Source organism: Caenorhabditis remanei, chromosome IV (genome assembly GCF_010183535.1).
Source record: "Caenorhabditis remanei strain PX506 chromosome IV, whole genome shotgun sequence".
NCBI lineage: Eukaryota > Metazoa > Nematoda > Chromadorea > Rhabditida > Rhabditidae > Caenorhabditis > Caenorhabditis remanei.
In genome coordinates, this window is record NC_071331.1 from 4,481,602 (window position 1) to 4,500,894 (window position 19,293).

Below are 19,293 nucleotides of genomic sequence, written 5' to 3' on the forward strand. Positions count from 1 at the left end.
ATGGGTCACCCGGAGAAAACTGTTCATGACATTCGCAAGAAGGTAACTATTTTTTCACTTTTTGCTTTTCTGGTAACTTTCATACTTTCAGCTCGTGGTGGTTGGTGATGGTGCATGTGGGAAGACTTCTCTTCTGATTGTCTTCAGTAAGAACCAGTTTCCAGAAGCATATGTGCCGACGGTATTCGACACGGACTCGATTGATATAGAGGTCGATGGGAAATATGTGAGTAACTTGTATAGGTACGCCGCAAAAATGGAAAGGGAGTAATGTTGAAATTGGTAGTAATTTTTATGGACTTTGAGAAACAGCATCAAAATTTTCAGATTTGCAAAGAAAAACGCCCGTTTTAACAGCCATAGATTTTAGTAGTCTTTTGAAGAATCTGTAGTTCGAATCAGGGACGAGCGGCAATGCCGTTGCCGCGTTGCCGAATTGCCGGAATTGCCTACTTTTTTTAATGCATTGCCGTTGCCGAGTTGCCGACTTTTTTTCGGCAATGGTTTTTGTCAAAATCTATTCAATTTTCAAGCTGAATTCGACAAAAGTAAAACAAAAATCGAAAATTCTTGCTTTTTCAAAAAAAATTCAGAAGATTTTTTGATATAATGGGTAAATACTCTCACTTATTTGAAGCAAATGTCACTGGAAAAATAAAGTGCACTTTGTGCAATTTTTCTCTCCCGACAAATAGAAAAGCCTTATTATTACATGTTGCCGAAAGTTGCCGAAAATTGCCGAAAATTGCCGATTTTTAAAGTCGGCAATTGCCGGATTGCCGGATTGCCGAAATTTTGCGTTGCCGCTCGTCCCTGGTTCGAATCCCTGAAAATCGTCAAAAAACAGCGAAAATCTCAAATTTTGGTAAATTTTCAGAAAAAAGGGATTTTTCAATTTTTCGGCCCGAGTTTTGCCGTTTTTGGAATTTGTCCGGCAACCCAGTGTTTGAAATTCAAAAATTACTCTGAACTAAATTTTGAACGAATATTTGAAATTTTAGATTTTTTTCCCGAAAACGTCGAACTTTTTAATATACGACAGATTTCAATCAGAAGCAAGTTGAGCGTCAAGAATTGGATTTTTTAATGTAATATTTTTTTTTAATTCCAAAATTGGTAAAAAATAGGTATCTTTTTTGAAGTCTGGCCTCCGGACCTTGCCGGGCCAGGCTGAAAATATGGAAGTATGAAAAATTTAAATATGGCAAAGCAATCTTTTTCAGCATTTCCGTTTTTTCATTTATGGTCTCCCAAAAATATTGATATTACAACATACAACTCATTTTGAAAACTCTCTGAAACAGTACAATCTCACCTCTGCGTCTTTGTTTCTTATCATCTCAAAATTTTCTGTTTCACAATATCAGTTTATTTCATTTAGTCAGCAACATATAATTGTTTTATACCGGCAAAAACCAAATTCCATTCTTTAGGTACAACTAGACCTTTGGGACACTGCTGGACAAGAGGACTACGAGAGGCTCCGCCCACTTTCCTACCCGGACACCCATATCATTCTCATCTGTTTCTCCATCGACTTCCCTGATTCCCTGGAAAATGTCATTGAGAAATGGACCCCCGAGATCAAACACTTCTGCCCGAAAGTGCCGTTCTTACTGGTTGGAAATAAGAAAGATTTGAGGGACGATGAAGAGACAGTTAGAGAATTAGAGAAAAAAAGACAGGTACCTGTGAAGTATGAACAAGGAGTGGAAGTTGCTCAAAGGATTGGAGCAGTTGGGTATTTTGAGTGCTCCGCGAAGAGTAAGGAGGGAGTCAAGGAGGTGAGCATTTTTTGGGAAAAGTTTTTGGGAAAAATGTACTGTTCTTGGTTTGGGATATATGGAAATATGATCTGGAATGTCAGTCTGTATGCCGAAATTTCCAAAAAAAGAAAATCTGGACTGTTTCTATTTAAAACTATCACAAAAACTGTTTACACGTACTAATTTTGATACATCAAAATCGGAAACTCAAATATGCAATTTCTAGAATTTTCGAGAATTTCGAAAATCGTGTGAATATTTTTTTCTCGAATGTGATTTTTGGCCTAACTAGGGAATGTTCCACACGTAATTGTGCCCTTCGAATTGGTACTTCTAGGTACTTCTCAACACACTGATTCAAAATATGCAATCAAATTTTGCAGAACACTTCACTGAACTGAATTAAATGAATTTAAAATGATTTCTAGGGCAAAATGGCTTTTTCGAGACTGAAAACCTGTTTCAAACTAGATTTTTCATTTCTTCTGTCTAATTGAAGGATCTAGGATCTAGCATTCCCTAATAAATTTGTTGCAAATATAAACAAAACATAACAGTAAATGTTTTTCTCAAAGTTACCGCTCAATTCAATTTTTTTTTAATTTCTGCCCAAACTGTGATAATTGTGATCTTACTGCAAGATATTGAAAACGACCCAGTGAAACAGATAACTTTGTCTGGAAAAAAAAGCATACTTGCAAACCGGGCCGAACGGGGCCGACGCGTAACTAGCTTCAAATTCATTATTATAATCTGAAAAATATACCAAACTGTAGATCTCGACGAGTTCTATGTCCGTGTCCTACTACGGGCCGGATGGCTATTTGTTAATGTGCCGCGGGCCGGGAAAAGGTGCCAAAAAACGCGAAAATTACCAAAAAACTCATTCCCGCGGCACATTAACGTTCGCAAGTATGGGAAAAAATGAACAGTCTGAAACAGTTATCAGACGACATTTGAAAATCCAGATTGAATTTTTTTCTGTTTCAAATTGTTTACATATGAAGTTATAAAGATCATTTTGATAATTGATTCTCAAAAAGTTTTCTTATTTTCTAAAATTTTCAAGAGCATCCAGAAAATCTCAAAACGTTTTTTTTAAACTTTGTTTAACTTTACAGATCTTCGATGTAGCGGTTCGAGAGACACTCCGAAAGCAGAAAAAGCCAAAACCACAATTTTGTAAAATTTTGTGAATATTGAACTAAGCAAGTAATGAAATGAAAAATAAATATTAAAAAAAAGATTTTATGCTGTATTATTACCAAAATTTAAACATTTTCAAATAGAAAAACTTGTTAGTGACACGGTCTCCTAGGATGATTTTAGGGGCAGATTACGTCATCAAACGTGGAATGTCACGAAAAATGAAAAATTACAGAAAATTCAGACGTGAGGGCTTTTTTGAACGGGGAATGAAGTGGTCATCCATTTTCTCGAGAACCAACGCGTTTTTCTAAAATTGGCTCACTCAGTTTCGTTCGAAACCGTGTTATAAACCCGCCAGTAATATTTTGTGTATTTCTGTTGGGTAACTTTTGAGTTATACTTTGTTGAAAAATCAACTGAAAACACCCTACTTTTTCAATAACTTTGAAATATCTGACCTCATTTTGAATATATCAAAAATCCATTCACTCTACTTTTTTCTTATGTTCATTGGCTACCATTTGCACTCATTCATTACGTGTTTGCTTCTAAACTGACCGAGTTATAACAGCTATTCCAGTTCTGACAAGAAAATAGTGTCAAAGCATAAAGTGATATAACTTGGCCAGTTAAGAAGCAAACACGTAATGAATGAGTGCAAATGGTAGCCAATGAACATAAAAAAAGTAGAGTGAATGGAGTTTTGATATATGCAAAATGAGGTCAGATATTTCAAAGTTGTTGAAAAAGTCAGGTGTTTTTAGTTGATTTTTCAACATAGGATAACTCAAAAGTTACTCAACAGAAAAACACAAAACATTATTGGTGGGTTCATAACACGGTTTCGAACAAAACTGTGTGACAGTTTTTTGAGATTTGCCCTGGTTCTCGAGAAAATGGATGATCACTTCATTCCCCGTTCAAAAAAGCCCTCACGTGTGAATTTTCAGTAATTTTTCATTTTTCGTGACATTCCACGTTTGATGACGTAATCTGCCCCTAAAATCGTCCCAGGAGACCGTGAGTGAAGCAGAAAAGCTTTCAATCTTTAGTATTCATTCAACTTCGAGGTTTCTTAAAGATTGAGCGTAACAGTAAACCCAAACTTTTTATTGTTTTCCCGAGTAACCTTAAATGCAATTTTTTTTTTCGCTGTTTCATATCGTCAATTAATAGATCACCAGCAGAAAATTCGCGGCTACGCCGCGATTTCGCTGGATTTGATTTGACTCAACTATTAAACAACTTTAAGTGAAGACCAAAAAACAATACAACTTTTTTCACAAAACCAAACATTTCCGTATAAATGTATAACCCTTTTACTTCATTTGACTTTCTCCAACACTACAGTCACGCAAATACCCAAACTTTTCAAAAAAGGGCATTTTGGATGTTCCCTCGGAAGTTCGACTCTTTTTTTCAACTTTATTGAACTGTTTCTTCATGATTTCGTCTTGGTTGAGCCGCATAGCACACGATATACTTTCTTGCTGTAAATCAGGCCTCGATCTTCTTTGGTCGGCCCTATGACAGCTTTACAAATATGGCGGTCACACCTCAAAACTTCAAAAGAATTATTCTCGACGTTCCGGGGTTCTCAGGGAAAACTTTAGATTCCCTCTACATACCCGTTGTCAAAAAACCAAAACTGAAGCGTCTAGAAACATCTTTTTGCCGTACTTGATATAAAGTCGCAGCGACGCTGCTGAAAACTCAAAAGTGAGACGATTTTGGGACGTCTATTACGTTTCTTTACATTTCTGAGTTGCTCTTCTAATCAGCTTTGTTGGTTGATTCTCTATATTCCATTTTCCAATTAAGATCTTTTGGCTCTATCCCAGTTTAGATGTCCTTTAAAAAAAGAAATGTCCCTTGAAACACTTACCCGTCTTTTCAATTGTTTAAGCGTTCCAAAAACATTCAGAAGTCCCAAAAAACGTTTGAAAGCCCGCCAAAATATAAAAGTTTTTCTGGAAGTTTCTGTTTTTAGAAGATTCCAGAATGTTTGAATTCCCGCCGAAATTCAAAAGTTTTCTAGAAGTTTCTAGAAAATTCCAGAATGTTTGAATTCCCGCCAAAATTCAAAAGTTTTCTAGACGTTTCTAGAAAATTCCAGAATATTTGAATTCCCGCCGAAATTCAAAAGTTTTCTAGAAGTTTCTAGAAGATTCCAGAATGTTTGAATTCCCGCCGAAATTCAAAAGTTTTCTAGAAGTTTCTAGAAAATTCCAGAGTGTTTGAATTCCCGCCGAAATTCAAAAGTTTTCTAGACGTTTCTAGAAAATTCCAGAGTGTTTGAATTCCCGCCGAAATTCAAAAGTTTTCTAGAAGTTTCTAGAAGATTCCAGAATGTTTGAATTCCCGCCAAAATTCAAAAGTTTTCTAGAAGTTTCTAGAAGATTCCAGAATGTTTGAATTCCCGCCGAAATTCAAAAGTTTTCTAGAAGTTTCTAGAAAATTCCAGAATATTTGAATTCCCGCCGAAATTCAAAAGTTTTCTAGAATTTCTAGAAGATTCCAGAATGTTTGAATTCCCGCCGAAATTCAAAAGTTTTCTAGAAGTTTCTAGAAGATTCCAGAATGTTTGAATTCCCGCCAAAATTCAAAAGTTTTCTAGGTTTCTAGAAGATTCCAGAATGTTTGAATTCCCGCCAAAATTCAAAAGTTTTCTAGGTTTCTAGAAGATTCCAGAATGTTTGAATTCCCGCCAAAATTCAAAAGTTTTCTAGGTTTCTAGAAGATTCCAGAATGTTTGAATTCCCGCCAAAATTCAAAAGTTTTCTAGGTTTCTAGAAGATTCCAGAATGTTTGAATTCCCGCCAAAATTCAAAAGTTTTCTAGAAGTTTCTAGAAGATTCCAGAATGTTTGAATTCCCGCCAAAATTCAAAAGTTTTCTAGAAGTTTCTAGAAGATTCCAGAATGTTTGAATTCCCGCCGAAATTCAAAAGTTTTCTAGAAGTTTCTAGAAGATTCCAGAATATTTGAATTCCCGCCGAAATTCAAAAGTTTTCTAGGTTTCTAGAAGATTCCAGAATGTTTGAATTCCCGCCAAAATTCAAAAGTTTTCTAGGTTTCTAGAAGATTCCAGAATGTTTGAATTCCCGCCAAAATTCAAAAGTTTTCTAGAAGTTTCTAGAAGATTCCAGAATGTTTGAATTCCCGCCGAAATTCAAAAGTTTTCTAGAAGTTTCTAGAAGATTCCAGAATATTTGAATTCCCGCCGAAATTCAAAAGTTTTCTAGAAGTTTCTAGAAGATTCCAGAATGTTTGAATTCCCGCCAAAATTCAAAAGTTTTCTAGGTTTCTAGAAGATTCCAGAATGTTTGAATTCCCGCCAAAATTCAAAAGTTTTCTAGAAGTTTCTAGAAGATTCCAGAATATTTGAATTCCCGCCGAAATTCAAAAGTTTCCAGATGTTACTGGAAGTTTCTAGAAGTTTCTGGAACTCTTTTCCAAATTTCTGGAGGTTGCGGCCAAACTGGGTCAACTTTTATGAAGTATTGTCTTAAGGTGCCAAGGGTGTCACTGCCAAAATCTGGGTCCAGTATTTTCAGTTTGAACCCCCTTTCCCGATTTTTGGGTTACTGTAGCTACAGTACGCCTTAAGGGGTATGGCAGTGGAAAATATGCAAAGTGTTCCAAAGAAAAGTACGGGAATACAGAGTTAACAAATTTATCAACGTACCCGATCAGTGGGGATATGAACCTTTCAAGATATTCAGGTTCGACTGTTTATGTTAAAAACTCTGTAACTACCGTAATCCTACAGTAACCGGCCCAATTTTTTTTGGGTCTCATAGTGAGGCGCCAAGGTTGTTACCACCCAAGTCTGGTCTCCCATCGTTCTGTTTGGAACCCTTTTTCATTTTTTGGGTTACGGTAGCTACAGTAATCCTACAGTAATCTGGTACCTGGGGTCCAAAAAATTGAAGCGCTCGGAGGTTCATGGGTATACCCCCAAACATCTTTTGAAATGGTTCAGAGAGAAAAAAGTTATTTAGGGAGAAGCGTCGGACGGACAGACAGAACTATTCCATTAGTAGGAAGAAGATAACATTTTCTCTTAGATTAATACGATTTTTTTTTGTATATTCAAAATTGTTTGACTGATTCAACAATATCACTTTGTTTTTTTTTATTTTTACTGGTCTTGTTATAGGATTTACAGATTAGGCAGCTGCATAATGAATCTTTCATAAACAACCGCATGAAAAATGTTTTTTTTCTATGTTCCAAAAAATGGTTGTTGGCAGACACTCAAAAATAAATTGATGCATTGCATGTCGACGCTATCTGTTTTATTCAACCTCAATTTCATAGTTTCTAAACAAACAGTAAAATTCTCTGTTTTATTACCTGAACTTTCAAAGACAAACAACAGTTGTGGATTAGCCTAAAAAAATGTAGTAGGTGGAAACTGAGATGACTTTTTGTGAGGAAGTCAACGTAGTACAATGAAATATTTTCCAAATTGTTTATTATAATTATTGCAGCTTTAAGATTTTAAAATAATAGCGAGCAATATTCAGAGATGTGCAGGTTCTTTTAACTGTATTGTGAAACGAAAAAGTTTTTTGATGGTTAATGTAAGCGCTATCAGTTGTGCATATTCCTAGAATTTCAGATAATTCGCAACATGATTCATCTGGAAGAAGACTATTGAACACTCCAATATAATTAGTTGTCAAAGTGTATCAATTATTTATGTTGGCACAAAAACACCATTAAACGAATCATTGTAATTGTAAAGATTGTCATTTTAATAGGGAATTGCTTAATTAGTTGATGGGAATTGCTTAATTATAATAGTTGAAATTAGTTGATGACAAAGTTAATTAATGACAAAGTACTGAAACCGATAATGTATTCAAAAAATATTCGGTCTGAAAAAAACTATAAAGCTATTTTTTATAACGCAACTTATTTATTTAGAAAACAAAACGCTAAGAAAACAAAAAAACGAATAAAGATAACAAAAAGAAGATAATTAGAACAGCGATTCAATCAAATCTTTAAATAAATAAAAAACAGTTATTTCTTGCCACCTCTGCCTCTTTTTACTTGTTGTAGTCTTGCAGTCTTTCTTGGCTTCTTGACGGCCGGTGCTCCAGAAACTCCATTTGTCGTTTTGTCCTTGAAAAAATTAAATTGAATACTAGTTTTGACCCAAAAAAGAAAGAATTTACCTTTAGCTGCTTGACAGCTGCTCGAGTGGGATGCATTGATTGTCCGATGAGTGCAATCGCATCCTGATCGCCCATAGAAATTTGTCGGGCTCTTGGTGGAGCACAGGCTGCAGGAGGTACAGATGGTCCTGGAGCCGATCGTCGAGGAGCAGCTGGACGGGAAGTTGGAGGAGGTGCGGGAAACGAGCTCGGAGCAGGACGACGCGTCGAAACTGTAGCCACAAGGGAACACGCCTGACTCGCACGTCTTCGTCGAGTAGTCGGAAGATTGACGACTACTGAAGCAGTAGGAGCTCCGGGAGGCGCAGGAGCTGAATCCACATTGGTGGCAGCTAGAGCTTCATTATTCTCTCGTTTGCAACTACGTGCATACGCTGCTTGTTCCTGACGTTGGGCTTTTCTATTCCTCCTTCCGGCTGGTGGGGCAACAGGAGCATTGCGGATAGTTGGAGGAGCAGGTGCACTTCTGGCAGTCGGACGGGTGTGACAGGTGTGACGATCGGTTATTGGCGACGTGATAGAGTTTCCAGATCGTGCGTTCTGAAAATAGGGATGGGTTAATTATGCATTAAAATTTCCTGTTTCGACATCATAACAGAAGTCACTCTCTAGGGACATCACTGATAGTCCGATAACTATTGGCGTAAAGTGCATAAAAATTTACCTGTACTCTGGCTCTGCGACTCGGGGCTCCTGCTGACTTTTTGGATGCTCGATGGTGCGTTCTGGTCGATGGACCAGCAACAATCACTGGAACAGCAACCTGCTCTGGCTCGGTGAGATCGAGAGCTGCTCGTCCATTTCCAGCAGATCGCAGACGTCTTCTTGTTGGTGGAGCAGGTGTAGCTACGTCTACTGGAGCTAGAGCCTCCTCTGGTTCATAAGCTGCTGCTTCTGGAGCATCCATCAATTCTGGAGCAGTTGCTGGATCGGTATTCTAAAAATTGGAATGAGGAAATTTCGGAAACTTTCAGATCTAAAATTGTTCTTGTTACATTTTAAAACTTTCTGTTTTAACAGCATAGTAAAAGACAACTTCTTTTTGTCACAGATAGTCTCAGATAGTCAGATAGTTCGGAAACTTTGAGAACTAAACTTTTTTTCAAATTTTAAAACTTCTGTTTTAACATCATGGTAGAAGTCAACCTGTTACAATTACGGATAGTAATACTTACCTGGAGTCTGGCTCGATGACGCATTCTGGTCGGAGAAGCAGGTACAGCATTAAGTCGATCGGCAGCGTCCTCTGCAGCCTCCGTGAGATCAAGAGCTTCTCGTTCAATTCCAGCAGATCGAATGCGTCTTATAGTTGGAGGATCAATGGGTATGGCTGGAATATCAGATACGTCCACTGGAGCGGCGGCCTCCTCTGGTTCATGAGCTTTTGCTTCTGGAGCATTCATCGGTTCTGGAACATCCATCGGTTCTGGAGCAGTTTCTGGTGCAGGTTCCGGATCGGCATTCTAAAAGCAGAAATGAGCAAAGTGCGACGTGAAAATTTCGGGAACTTTGAAATCAATATTATGAAAAAAAAAGCTTACATTTGAACTTATTGATGATGAGGAAGCGGCATCATTTGGTGGTGACACGGCTCTCAACGATCTGGGTTCTCGTGGATCATTCACGGCTGGAGCATCTCCAGATGTAGAAGTGTCCCGGTGGAGAGGATCCTCGATGAAAATTACGTCCTGAGCGACAGGATTTGGAGTAGTCGTTGGTACTTGAGGAGTGACGGGAATGTTCTGAAAAAAATTTATTTATACTTTTCGATTCTCCTTAATTTTTTATCTTCTACGGGCTTCTAGAAATCAGACTTACAAAATACCGGGCTGAAAAAGTTGCGTCCCGGCCCGGCTTTTTAAAACTGCAAAAACTCACTTCCTCGTTTTCACGACGGTTCTCATTTTCACGATTAGAAGTTCCCTGGATCTCAGAGTCCCGTAGAACCGCTGGAGCTTTCGGCGCTTCTGGAGATGTTCGAGCTGAAGCATCGGATGACGACGGTCCTGGAGATTCCACCGATTCTGGCTTTCGTGGGACAATGATTTCGATCTCCTCATCGGAATCCGTGAGAGTGACGACGGTTGAGTAAGCAGTCTGGAAGGAAAACAAATCAATTCATAACCACAAGAAGGAATACTCTTACCGGATTCTCTTTCTGCGCCTTTCTCAATAATCGCTTCTTCTCCAATGGGCAGTCTTCCGGGTTCGCTTGATGGTGAAGACATTTCAATTGGTCTTTGAAGTCATGGCAGTCCGCCTCGAGAGGCAATGTTACTTCTTCGCCACTCTTCATTGGTCGCAAAGATTCCACCATCAAATGAAATTCGGTTCCATAGAGATGAACGAGCTAGGAGGACGGCTGGCAGGACCGTCGGATGTATCTTCCGACGGTCTCCTGTTTCCACACTGCCATGCAGATCGGCTCGTTTCCTGCTCCCAATCTGATGTCTTTGTAGAGGTAATGGGAGTTTTCTCCCTCCATTATCGATCTATCCTTGACTTGGGACTCCAGATAGATTTCACCCGTAATCTCCAGTATCCACTCGCCCTTTCCAATATCTTCCTTGACCATGACTCCTCGGGTCTTATCGCTTTCATCGTTGAATCTGGTCTTCTGCTGTTTTCGGAAGGCCAACATTCTCTCGAGATCACCAGCTGGACGTTCAGCGACAAGTTGGGGTTGGAGGAGTCCTTTGACAATGGGGGTGTACACGTTGACGGCATTTTTGAGAACGTTGTACAAATCACTCTTCTCATTACTGTTCGGAATCTGAAATTGGGAAATGATTGAATTGAGACTTAATAGCATGGAGTCAGTTTGGAGTTATAGGGCTTGACCTATATTATTGGAAAGCCGAGAAAACGCTGATTCCAAATATACATTCAATTTTTGTCCTCGAGGTCTGGTATTCGAGTAAAATAAGGTTAAAGTTAAAAAACCTCTTTATGCCTAAATTTAGAGGTCTAAAGCTCAACGTACCTTTAAACATAGTTTTAAAGAAAACCCCAGTCAAAATTGCCAAAATCATATTAACACCTTAAAGGGGGACTGCGGTATTCCAAAAATTGAGAAATTTTGATATGAATCGACTCAAAATTTTGTATTTAGAAAAGAGAAAAGTCTCTTGGAGCCAGGTCCGATAATTTGTCTGAAACGAGTTATGAGGCCTCAAAGTGTCAAAAAAGGGCCTCTCGCCGTGAACATTTGCCTTATATGAATTTCAAAATTTTTTCATGTTCCGGCGAGAGAATTTTACTTTGAAAATAAGGCAAATCTTCACGACGAGAGGCCCTTTTTTGACACTTTGAGACATCATAACTCGTTTTAGACTAATTTTCGGACCTGGCTCCAAGAGATTCTTCTCTTTTCTACAAAATTCTGGGTCGATCCTTATCAAAAAATCTCAATTTTTGGAATACCGCAGTCCCCCTTGAAGATTAGGTTGAGTTTTCAGTTTTTTGTTCAAAAAGTTTGTCAAAAAATTATACTTTTGAGTCAAAGGCTGACCCAAAAAAACAAACTTTGTTTCCATCTGTGTGTCGGTGTGTCCGAATGTCCAAAAACCCCAAAACAGTGTCAGAAAGTTGCAAAGATTTGAAAATTATCAACAAAAAAAAGTTGCACAAAATTTTTCGCGTGTCACAAAACTTTTCCTAATATTTAAATATAAATTAACTTACCGTGCGAACTCTCACTTTGCCGCTTTTCGTGGTGTATTGCATCATCTTGTTAGCAGACATCCTTTTTTAATGAGCTCGTGGAAACACGTAAGTTCTGAAAAAAAGTTCTTGAAAAAAGGATCAATTAGAAAGAAAAACCGCAGGAGAGAAATAGACGGCAGAACATACATTCAAAAAAAGAAGAGAAACTAATTGTAAGATAAGAATCGGGTTGGCGGGAGAGACGGACACCCATACCCCCTTTTTCTCTAACCGTCTCTATTACATCACACAGTGTCTAACTGTCCAAGGCACCACCGGTCTGTCAAACAGTTTTATGTGAAGGGTGTGTTGCGCCCAGCGCGTCGCACCCATCATAAGGGGGCAGTGACTTTTTAGAACACACACGAAGGTTGGCATGGTGCCAAGATGGAGGGAACAAGAGAGAGCGTCTGGGGGCTACCGCATAGGATCAAGGTTTCAGCGGCGGCTAATCAAAAAGGGTTATAACGATTTCGAAAAATCTCTGAATACTTGTTGAGACTGGGCCTTGTCAAAAATGTTCACATTTTCAATGAAAAAAGTGAAACAATGTCAAAAAACGCCTATTTCTCTGCGCCACAAAAATATACTGTGCTGAAGACTTAATAAATTCCAATGGAACTATCCAAATCTTAATTACGAATAGACAAAATATGATTTTTCCAAAAAAAAAATTCTGAGTTGGACCGTATAATTAATATTTCAAAATTATTCGTTTCTTTAACATTTCAGTGATACAGTAGAAAAAGTTACGTTGAAATTTTAGAGCAAAATGAAGAAATAAAGGACTCAGCTAATCGATTTTAGGCAAAGCGGTTGGGAAGATGATGGTGTGAAGGAGCATAAGGGGAAGGACACCGTTCAGTGTCTCTTTCTCCTGGACCCTCTCTGTCAATCTGTCTTTTACCAGAGAATGTGTGTGTACACATGTACATAAATTTTCTTAGGACGACCAATACACCTCTTGGCACGTTGCCAAGATCGTGTATTAACTGCTTCAAACTGTTTTGATAAACTAAAAAAAGTTATCGGAAGTTTGATGCGTAAATGGAACTATGATTTATCACTATGAAAAAATATTGAGTTTGTGGAAGAGAACTGGGTGAAACGGAGATGTGTTCAAATTTTAAAAGTTAAATTAATACATTTTTCGAAAACATGGTTACGTAAAAAATAAACGGCGGGACTAATCGGTGATTGCCGGAAGTCACAACCCTAACTATAATACATTGTGTTGTGGTTTTTTGCAAAATTACATACAGAAATAACACTAAGATTTCTAAAATCCGGCGTTGAAATGTAGAAACTGAAACCGTGATTTGAAAAAAATTCTAACTGTAACCAAAAAGAAAGCTATTTCAAAAACCCCATTAAAAATAATCAAGTAGCCGTTATTTAATTCTCGACGTGTTGGCTTTTTGAGTTATAAACTTTAATTCACCACCAATTTAACTTTCGGTGAGACGACCAACACGTTTACTTAGCGTGCACGGAAAGTTCCTTATCAGTGATGACCTTTTTTCTGTTACAAGACATAAAGATAGGTAATCGCTGGTAACAAACAATGATTAACATGATATTTTAATGAAATTTGAAATTTTACTCAAACGAGAACACAAATAAGATATAACAGAGACTTTTCACAAAAAAAACCTTATTGAAATGCCGAAACCCGCAAAAAGTCTAAATCTGCAAGTTTTTAGACAAGAATTTATTGAAAAACGCATTTCCAGCCGTTTTTATGTCTGGAAAAGGAATATTAGATGCATTTTCATCTTTTTCCTCTGTTTTCAGTCTTTATTAATTATGTTTGAACTTACGGCTATTTACTGATTCACCATTCAGAACCGAAACGCTTTGCTTTTGCCAAAAAAAACTGTTTCAGATCCACATTATCTGTGAATATTGTGGCACACTCTCAAAATTGTTCATTTTCCACTGGAAAAGGTAAAATATGATAGATTTTTGGCTGGTACTGTATATAACATTAAATTCAAGTACATACCAGGGCAATAAACAAGAAAGTAATAGAAAATTATAGTCAGATAGCAACGGTTTACTTTCTTTCTCCACTGTTTCACCAAAGTGTTAATGTGAAAGTCAGACTAATAAGCGGAGATCTCGATAATCCATTATAACGAAGCCAGTTTGTAGTCATGGTGTTGGCGGAGCCTAATTTGGTTCTTCCATAATTTTAAGTTCTGTAAGTTGGACTAGCGTCCCCCGCCTCCCGGCGGGCTCCGCAGTACTCGGCTGCGCCTCGTTCGCGGTGCTTTGCAAGTTTTATATTTAAAAATTAGCTTGCTCGATTTGAAGGAAAATTGAAGAACGTCCAGCTTTTGAGTTCAAAACTATGACACCGATTGGCTTTATTTTTCACTTGTTCGTGCAGAAAATTCGAAACTTTTACAACCAGTCGGTTCACGTCGTCTAACGGCGACTAAACCTTCTTCTCAACGCCCCCTTCTGGGTTCTACAGTGGATCGTAATTAAATTTCTCTATTTTTCCCGAATCCAATGATATCAAAAAATCCTTCACGTCTTCACATTTTAGAAAACGGCTCATAACTTTTTATGACGTGGATCAATCCAGAAACGGACCACACGTTTAGAATCCTCTATTTTTCCCGAATCTAATAACATCAAAAAATCCTTCACGTCTTCACATTTTAGAAAATGGCTCATAACTTTTTATGACGTGGATCAATCCAGAAACGGACCATACGTTTGGAATCCTCTATTTTTCCCGAATCTAATAACATCAAAAAATCCTTCACGTCTTCACATTTTAGAAAATGGCTCATAACTTTTTATGACGTGGATCAATCCAGAAACGGACCATACGTTTGGAATCCTCTATTTTTCCCGAATCCAATGATATCAAAAAATCCTTCACGTCTTCACATTTTAGAAAATGGCTCATAACTTTTTATGACGTGGATCAATCCAGAAACGGACCATACGTTTGGAATCCTCTATTTTTCCCGAATCTAATAACATCAAAAAATCCTTCACGTCTTCACATTTTAGAAAATGGCTCATAACTTTTTATGACGTGGATCAATCCAGAAACGGACCACACGTTTGGAATCCTCTATTTTTCCCAAATCTAATAACATCAAAAAATCCTTCACGTCTTCACATTTTAGAAAACGGCTCATAACTTTTTATGACGTGGATCAATCCAGAAACGGACCACACGTTTAGAATCCTCTATTTTTCCCGAATCTAATAACATCAAAAAATCCTTCACGTCTTCACATTTTAGAAAACGGCTCATAACTTTTTATGACGTGGATCAATCCAGAAACGGACCATACGTTTGGAATCCTCTATTTTTCCCGAATCTAATAACATCAAAAAATCCTTCACGTCTTCACATTTTAGAAAACGGCTCATAACTTTTTATGACGTGGATCAATCCAGAAACGGACCACACGTTTGGAATCCTCTATTTTTCCCGAATCCAATGATATCAAAAAATCCTTCACGTCTTCACATTTTAGAAAACGGCTCATAACTTTTTATGACGTGGATCAATCCAGAAACGGACCACACGTTTGGAATCCTCTATTTTTCCCAAATCTAATAACATCAAAAAATCCTTCACGTCTTCACATTTTAGAAAACGGCTCATAACTTTTTATGACGTGGATCAATCCAGAAACGGACCACACGTTTAGAATCCTCTATTTTTCCCGAATCTAATAACATCAAAAAATCCTTCACGTCTTCACATTTTAGAAAACGGCTCATAACTTTTTATGACGTGGATCAATCCAGAAACGGACCATACGTTTGGAATCCTCTATTTTTCCCGAATCTAATAACATCAAAAAATCCTTCACGTCTTCACATTTTAGAAAACGGCTCATAACTTTTTATGACGTGGATCAATCCAGAAACGGACCACACGTTTGGAATCCTCTATTTTTCCCGAATCCAATGATATCAAAAAATCCTTCACGTCTTCACATTTTAGAAAACGGCTCATAACTTTTTATGACGTGGATCAATCCAGAAACGGACCACACGTTTGGAATCCTCTATTTTTCCCGAATCTAATAACATCAAAAAATCCTTCACGTCTTCACATTTTAGAAAACGGCTCATAACTTTTTATGACGTGGATCAATCCAGAAACGGACCACACGTTTGGAATCCTCTATTTTTCCCGAATCTAATAACATCAAAAAATCCTTCACGTCTTCACATTTTAGAAAACGGCTCATAACTTTTTATGACGTGGATCAATCCAGAAACGGACCATACGTTTGGAATCCTCTATTTTTCCCGAATCCAATGATATCAAAAAATCCTTCACGTCTTCACATTTTAGAAAACGGCTCATAACTTTTTATGACGTGGATCAATCCAGAAACGGACCATACGTTTGGAATCCTCTATTTTTCCCGAATCCAATGATATCAAAAAATCCTTCACGTCTTCACATTTTAGAAAACGGCTCATAACTTTTTATGACGTGGATCAATCCAGAAACGGACCATACGTTTAGAATCCTCTATTTTTCCCGAATCCAATGATATCAAAAAATCCTTCACGTCTTCACATTTTAGAAAACGGCTCATAACTTTTTATGACGTGGATCAATCCAGAAACGGACCACACGTTTGGAATCCTCTATTTTTCCCGAATCCAATGATATCAAAAAATCCTTCACGTCTTCACATTTTAGAAAATGGCTCATAACTTTTTATGACGTGGATCAATCCAGAAACGGACCACACGTTTGGAATCCTCTATTTTTCCCGAATCCAATGATATCAAAAAATCCTTCACGTCTTCACATTTTAGAAAACGGCTCATAACTTTTTATGACGTGGATCAATCCAGAAACGGACCACACGTTTGGAATCCTCTATTTTTCCCGAATCTAATAACATCAAAAAATCCTTCACGTCTTCACATTTTAGAAAACGGCTCATAACTTTTTATGACGTGGATCAATCCAGAAACGGACCACACGTTTGGAATCCTCTATTTTTCCGGAATCCAATGATATCAAAAAATCCTTCACGTCTTCACATTTTAGAAAACGGCTCATAACTTTTTATGACGTGGATCAATCCAGAAACGGACCACACGTTTAGAATCCTCTATTTTTCCCGAATCTAATAACATCAAAAAATCCTTCACGTCTTCACACTTTAGAAAACGGCTCATAACTTTTTATGACGTGGATCAATCCAGAAACGGACCACACGTTTGGAATCCTCTATTTTTCCCGAATCCAATGATATCAAAAAATCCTTCACGTCTTCACATTTTAGAAAATGGCTCATAACTTTTTATGACGTGGATCAATCCAGAAACGGACCACACGTTTGGAATCCTCTATTTTTCCCGAACCTAATAACATCAAAAAATCCTTCACGTCTTCACATTTTAGAAAATGGCTCATAACTTTTTATGACGTGGATCAATCCAGAAACGGACCACACGTTTGGAATCCTCTATTTTTCCCAAATCTAATAACATCAAAAAATCCTTCACGTCTTCACATTTTAGAAAACGGCTCATAACTTTTTATGACGTGGATCAATCCAGAAACGGACCACACGTTTGGAATCCTCTATTTTTCCCGAATCTAATAACATCAAAAAATCCTTCACGTCTTCACATTTTAGAAAACGGCTCATAACTTTTTATGACGTGGATCAATCCAGAAACGGACCACACGTTTGGAATCCTCTATTTTTCCCAAATCTAATAACATCAAAAAATCCTTCACGTCTTCACATTTTAGAAAATGGCTCATAACTTTTTATGACGTGGATCAATCCAGAAACGGACCACACGTTTGGAATCCTCTATTTTTCCCAAATCTAATAACATCAAAAAATCCTTCACGTCTTCACATTTTAGAAAATGGCTCATAACTTTTTATGACGTGGATCAATCCAGAAACGGACCACACGTTTGGAATCCTCTATTTTTCCCAAATCTAATAACATCAAAAAATCCTTCACGTCTTCACATTTTAGAAAACGGCTCATAACTTTTTATGACGTGGATCAATCCAGAAACGGACCACACGTTTGGAATCCTCTATTTTTCCCAAATCTAATAACATCAAAAAATCCTTCACGTCTTCACATTTTAGAAAACGGCTCATAACTTTTTATGACGTGGATCAATCCAGAAACGGACCACACGTTTGGAATCCTCTATTTTTCCCGAACCTAATAACATCAAAAAATCCTTCACGTCTTCACATTTTAGAAAATGGCTCATAACTTTTTATGACGTGGATCAATCCAGAAACGGACCACACGTTTGGAATCCTCTATTTTTCCCAAATCTAATAACATCAAAAAATCCTTCACGTCTTCACATTTTAGAAAACGGCTCATAACTTTTTATGACGTGGATCAATCCAGAAACGGACCACACGTTTGGAATCCTCTATTTTTCCCGAATCTAATAACATCAAAAAATCCTTCACGTCTTCACATTTTAGAAAACGGCTCATAACTTTTTATGACGTGGATCAATCCACAAACGGACCACACGTTTGGAATCCTCTATTTTTCCCGAATCTAATAACATCAAAAAATCCTTCACGTCTTCACATTTTAGAAAATGGCTCATAACTTTTTATGACGTGGATCAATCCAGAAACGGACCACACGTTTGGAATCCTCTATTTTTCCCGAATCTAATAACATCAAAAAATCCTTCACGTCTTCACATTTTAGAAAATGGCTCATAACTTTTTATGACGTGGATCAATCCAGAAACGGACCACACGTTTGGAATCCTCTATTTTTCCCAAATCTAATAACATCAAAAAATCCTTCACGTCTTCACATTTTAGAAAATGGCTCATAACTTTTTATGACGTGGATCAATCCAGAAACGGACCACACGTTTGGAATCCTCTATTTTTCCCGAACCTAATAACATCAAAAAATCCTTCACGTCTTCACATTTTAGAAAATGGCTCATAACTTTTTATGACGTGGATCAATCCAGAAACGGACCACACGTTTGGAATCCTCTATTTTTCCCAAATCTAATAACATCAAAAAATCCTTCACGTCTTCACATTTTAGAAAACGGCTCATAACTTTTTATGACGTGGATCAATCCAGAAACGGACCACACGTTTGGAATCCTCTATTTTTCCCGAATCTAATAACATCAAAAAATCCTTCACGTCTTCACATTTTAGAAAATGGCTCATAACTTTTTATGACGTGGATCAATCCAGAAACGGACCACACGTTTGGAATCCTCTATTTTTCCCAAATCTAATAACATCAAAAAATCCTTCACGTCTTCACATTTTAGAAAATGGCTCATAACTTTTTATGACGTGGATCAATCCAGAAACGGACCACACGTTTGGAATCCTCTATTTTTCCCGAACCTAATAACATCAAAAAATCCTTCACGTCTTCACATTTTAGAAAATGGCTCATAACTTTTTATGACGTGGATCAATCCAGAAACGGACCACACG

At 37.5% G+C, this 19,293-nt stretch overlaps 3 protein-coding genes across 3 annotated transcripts; 1 reads left to right on the forward strand and 2 right to left on the reverse strand.

Moving 5' to 3' along the window:
- GCK72_012422 (uncharacterized protein) lies at nucleotides 1–2,962 on the forward strand (the record flags this gene model as incomplete). Its single annotated transcript, XM_053729100.1, has 4 exons — nucleotides 1–42; nucleotides 92–226; nucleotides 1,434–1,784; nucleotides 2,888–2,962. 4 exons carry the CDS (start codon nucleotides 1–3, stop codon nucleotides 2,960–2,962), a joined length of 603 nt encoding a protein of 200 aa, XP_053583872.1.
- Nucleotides 2,963–7,947: 4,985 nt separating this feature from the next.
- GCK72_012423 (uncharacterized protein) lies at nucleotides 7,948–10,398 on the reverse strand (the record flags this gene model as incomplete). The annotated part of the gene is made up of 7 exons (XM_053729101.1): nucleotides 7,948–8,049; nucleotides 8,103–8,642; nucleotides 8,767–9,039; nucleotides 9,278–9,565; nucleotides 9,644–9,844; nucleotides 9,981–10,199; nucleotides 10,249–10,398. The coding sequence occupies 7 exons, from the start codon at nucleotides 10,396–10,398 to the stop codon at nucleotides 7,948–7,950; spliced, it is 1,773 nt and encodes a 590-aa protein (XP_053583873.1).
- A 54-nt stretch (nucleotides 10,399–10,452) lies between these two features.
- On the reverse strand, nucleotides 10,453–11,846 carry GCK72_012424 (uncharacterized protein; the record flags this gene model as incomplete). The annotated part of the gene is made up of 2 exons (XM_053729102.1): nucleotides 10,453–10,875; nucleotides 11,787–11,846. 2 exons carry the CDS (start codon nucleotides 11,844–11,846, stop codon nucleotides 10,453–10,455), a joined length of 483 nt encoding a protein of 160 aa, XP_053583874.1.
- Between the last annotated feature and the right edge of the window lie 7,447 nt (nucleotides 11,847–19,293).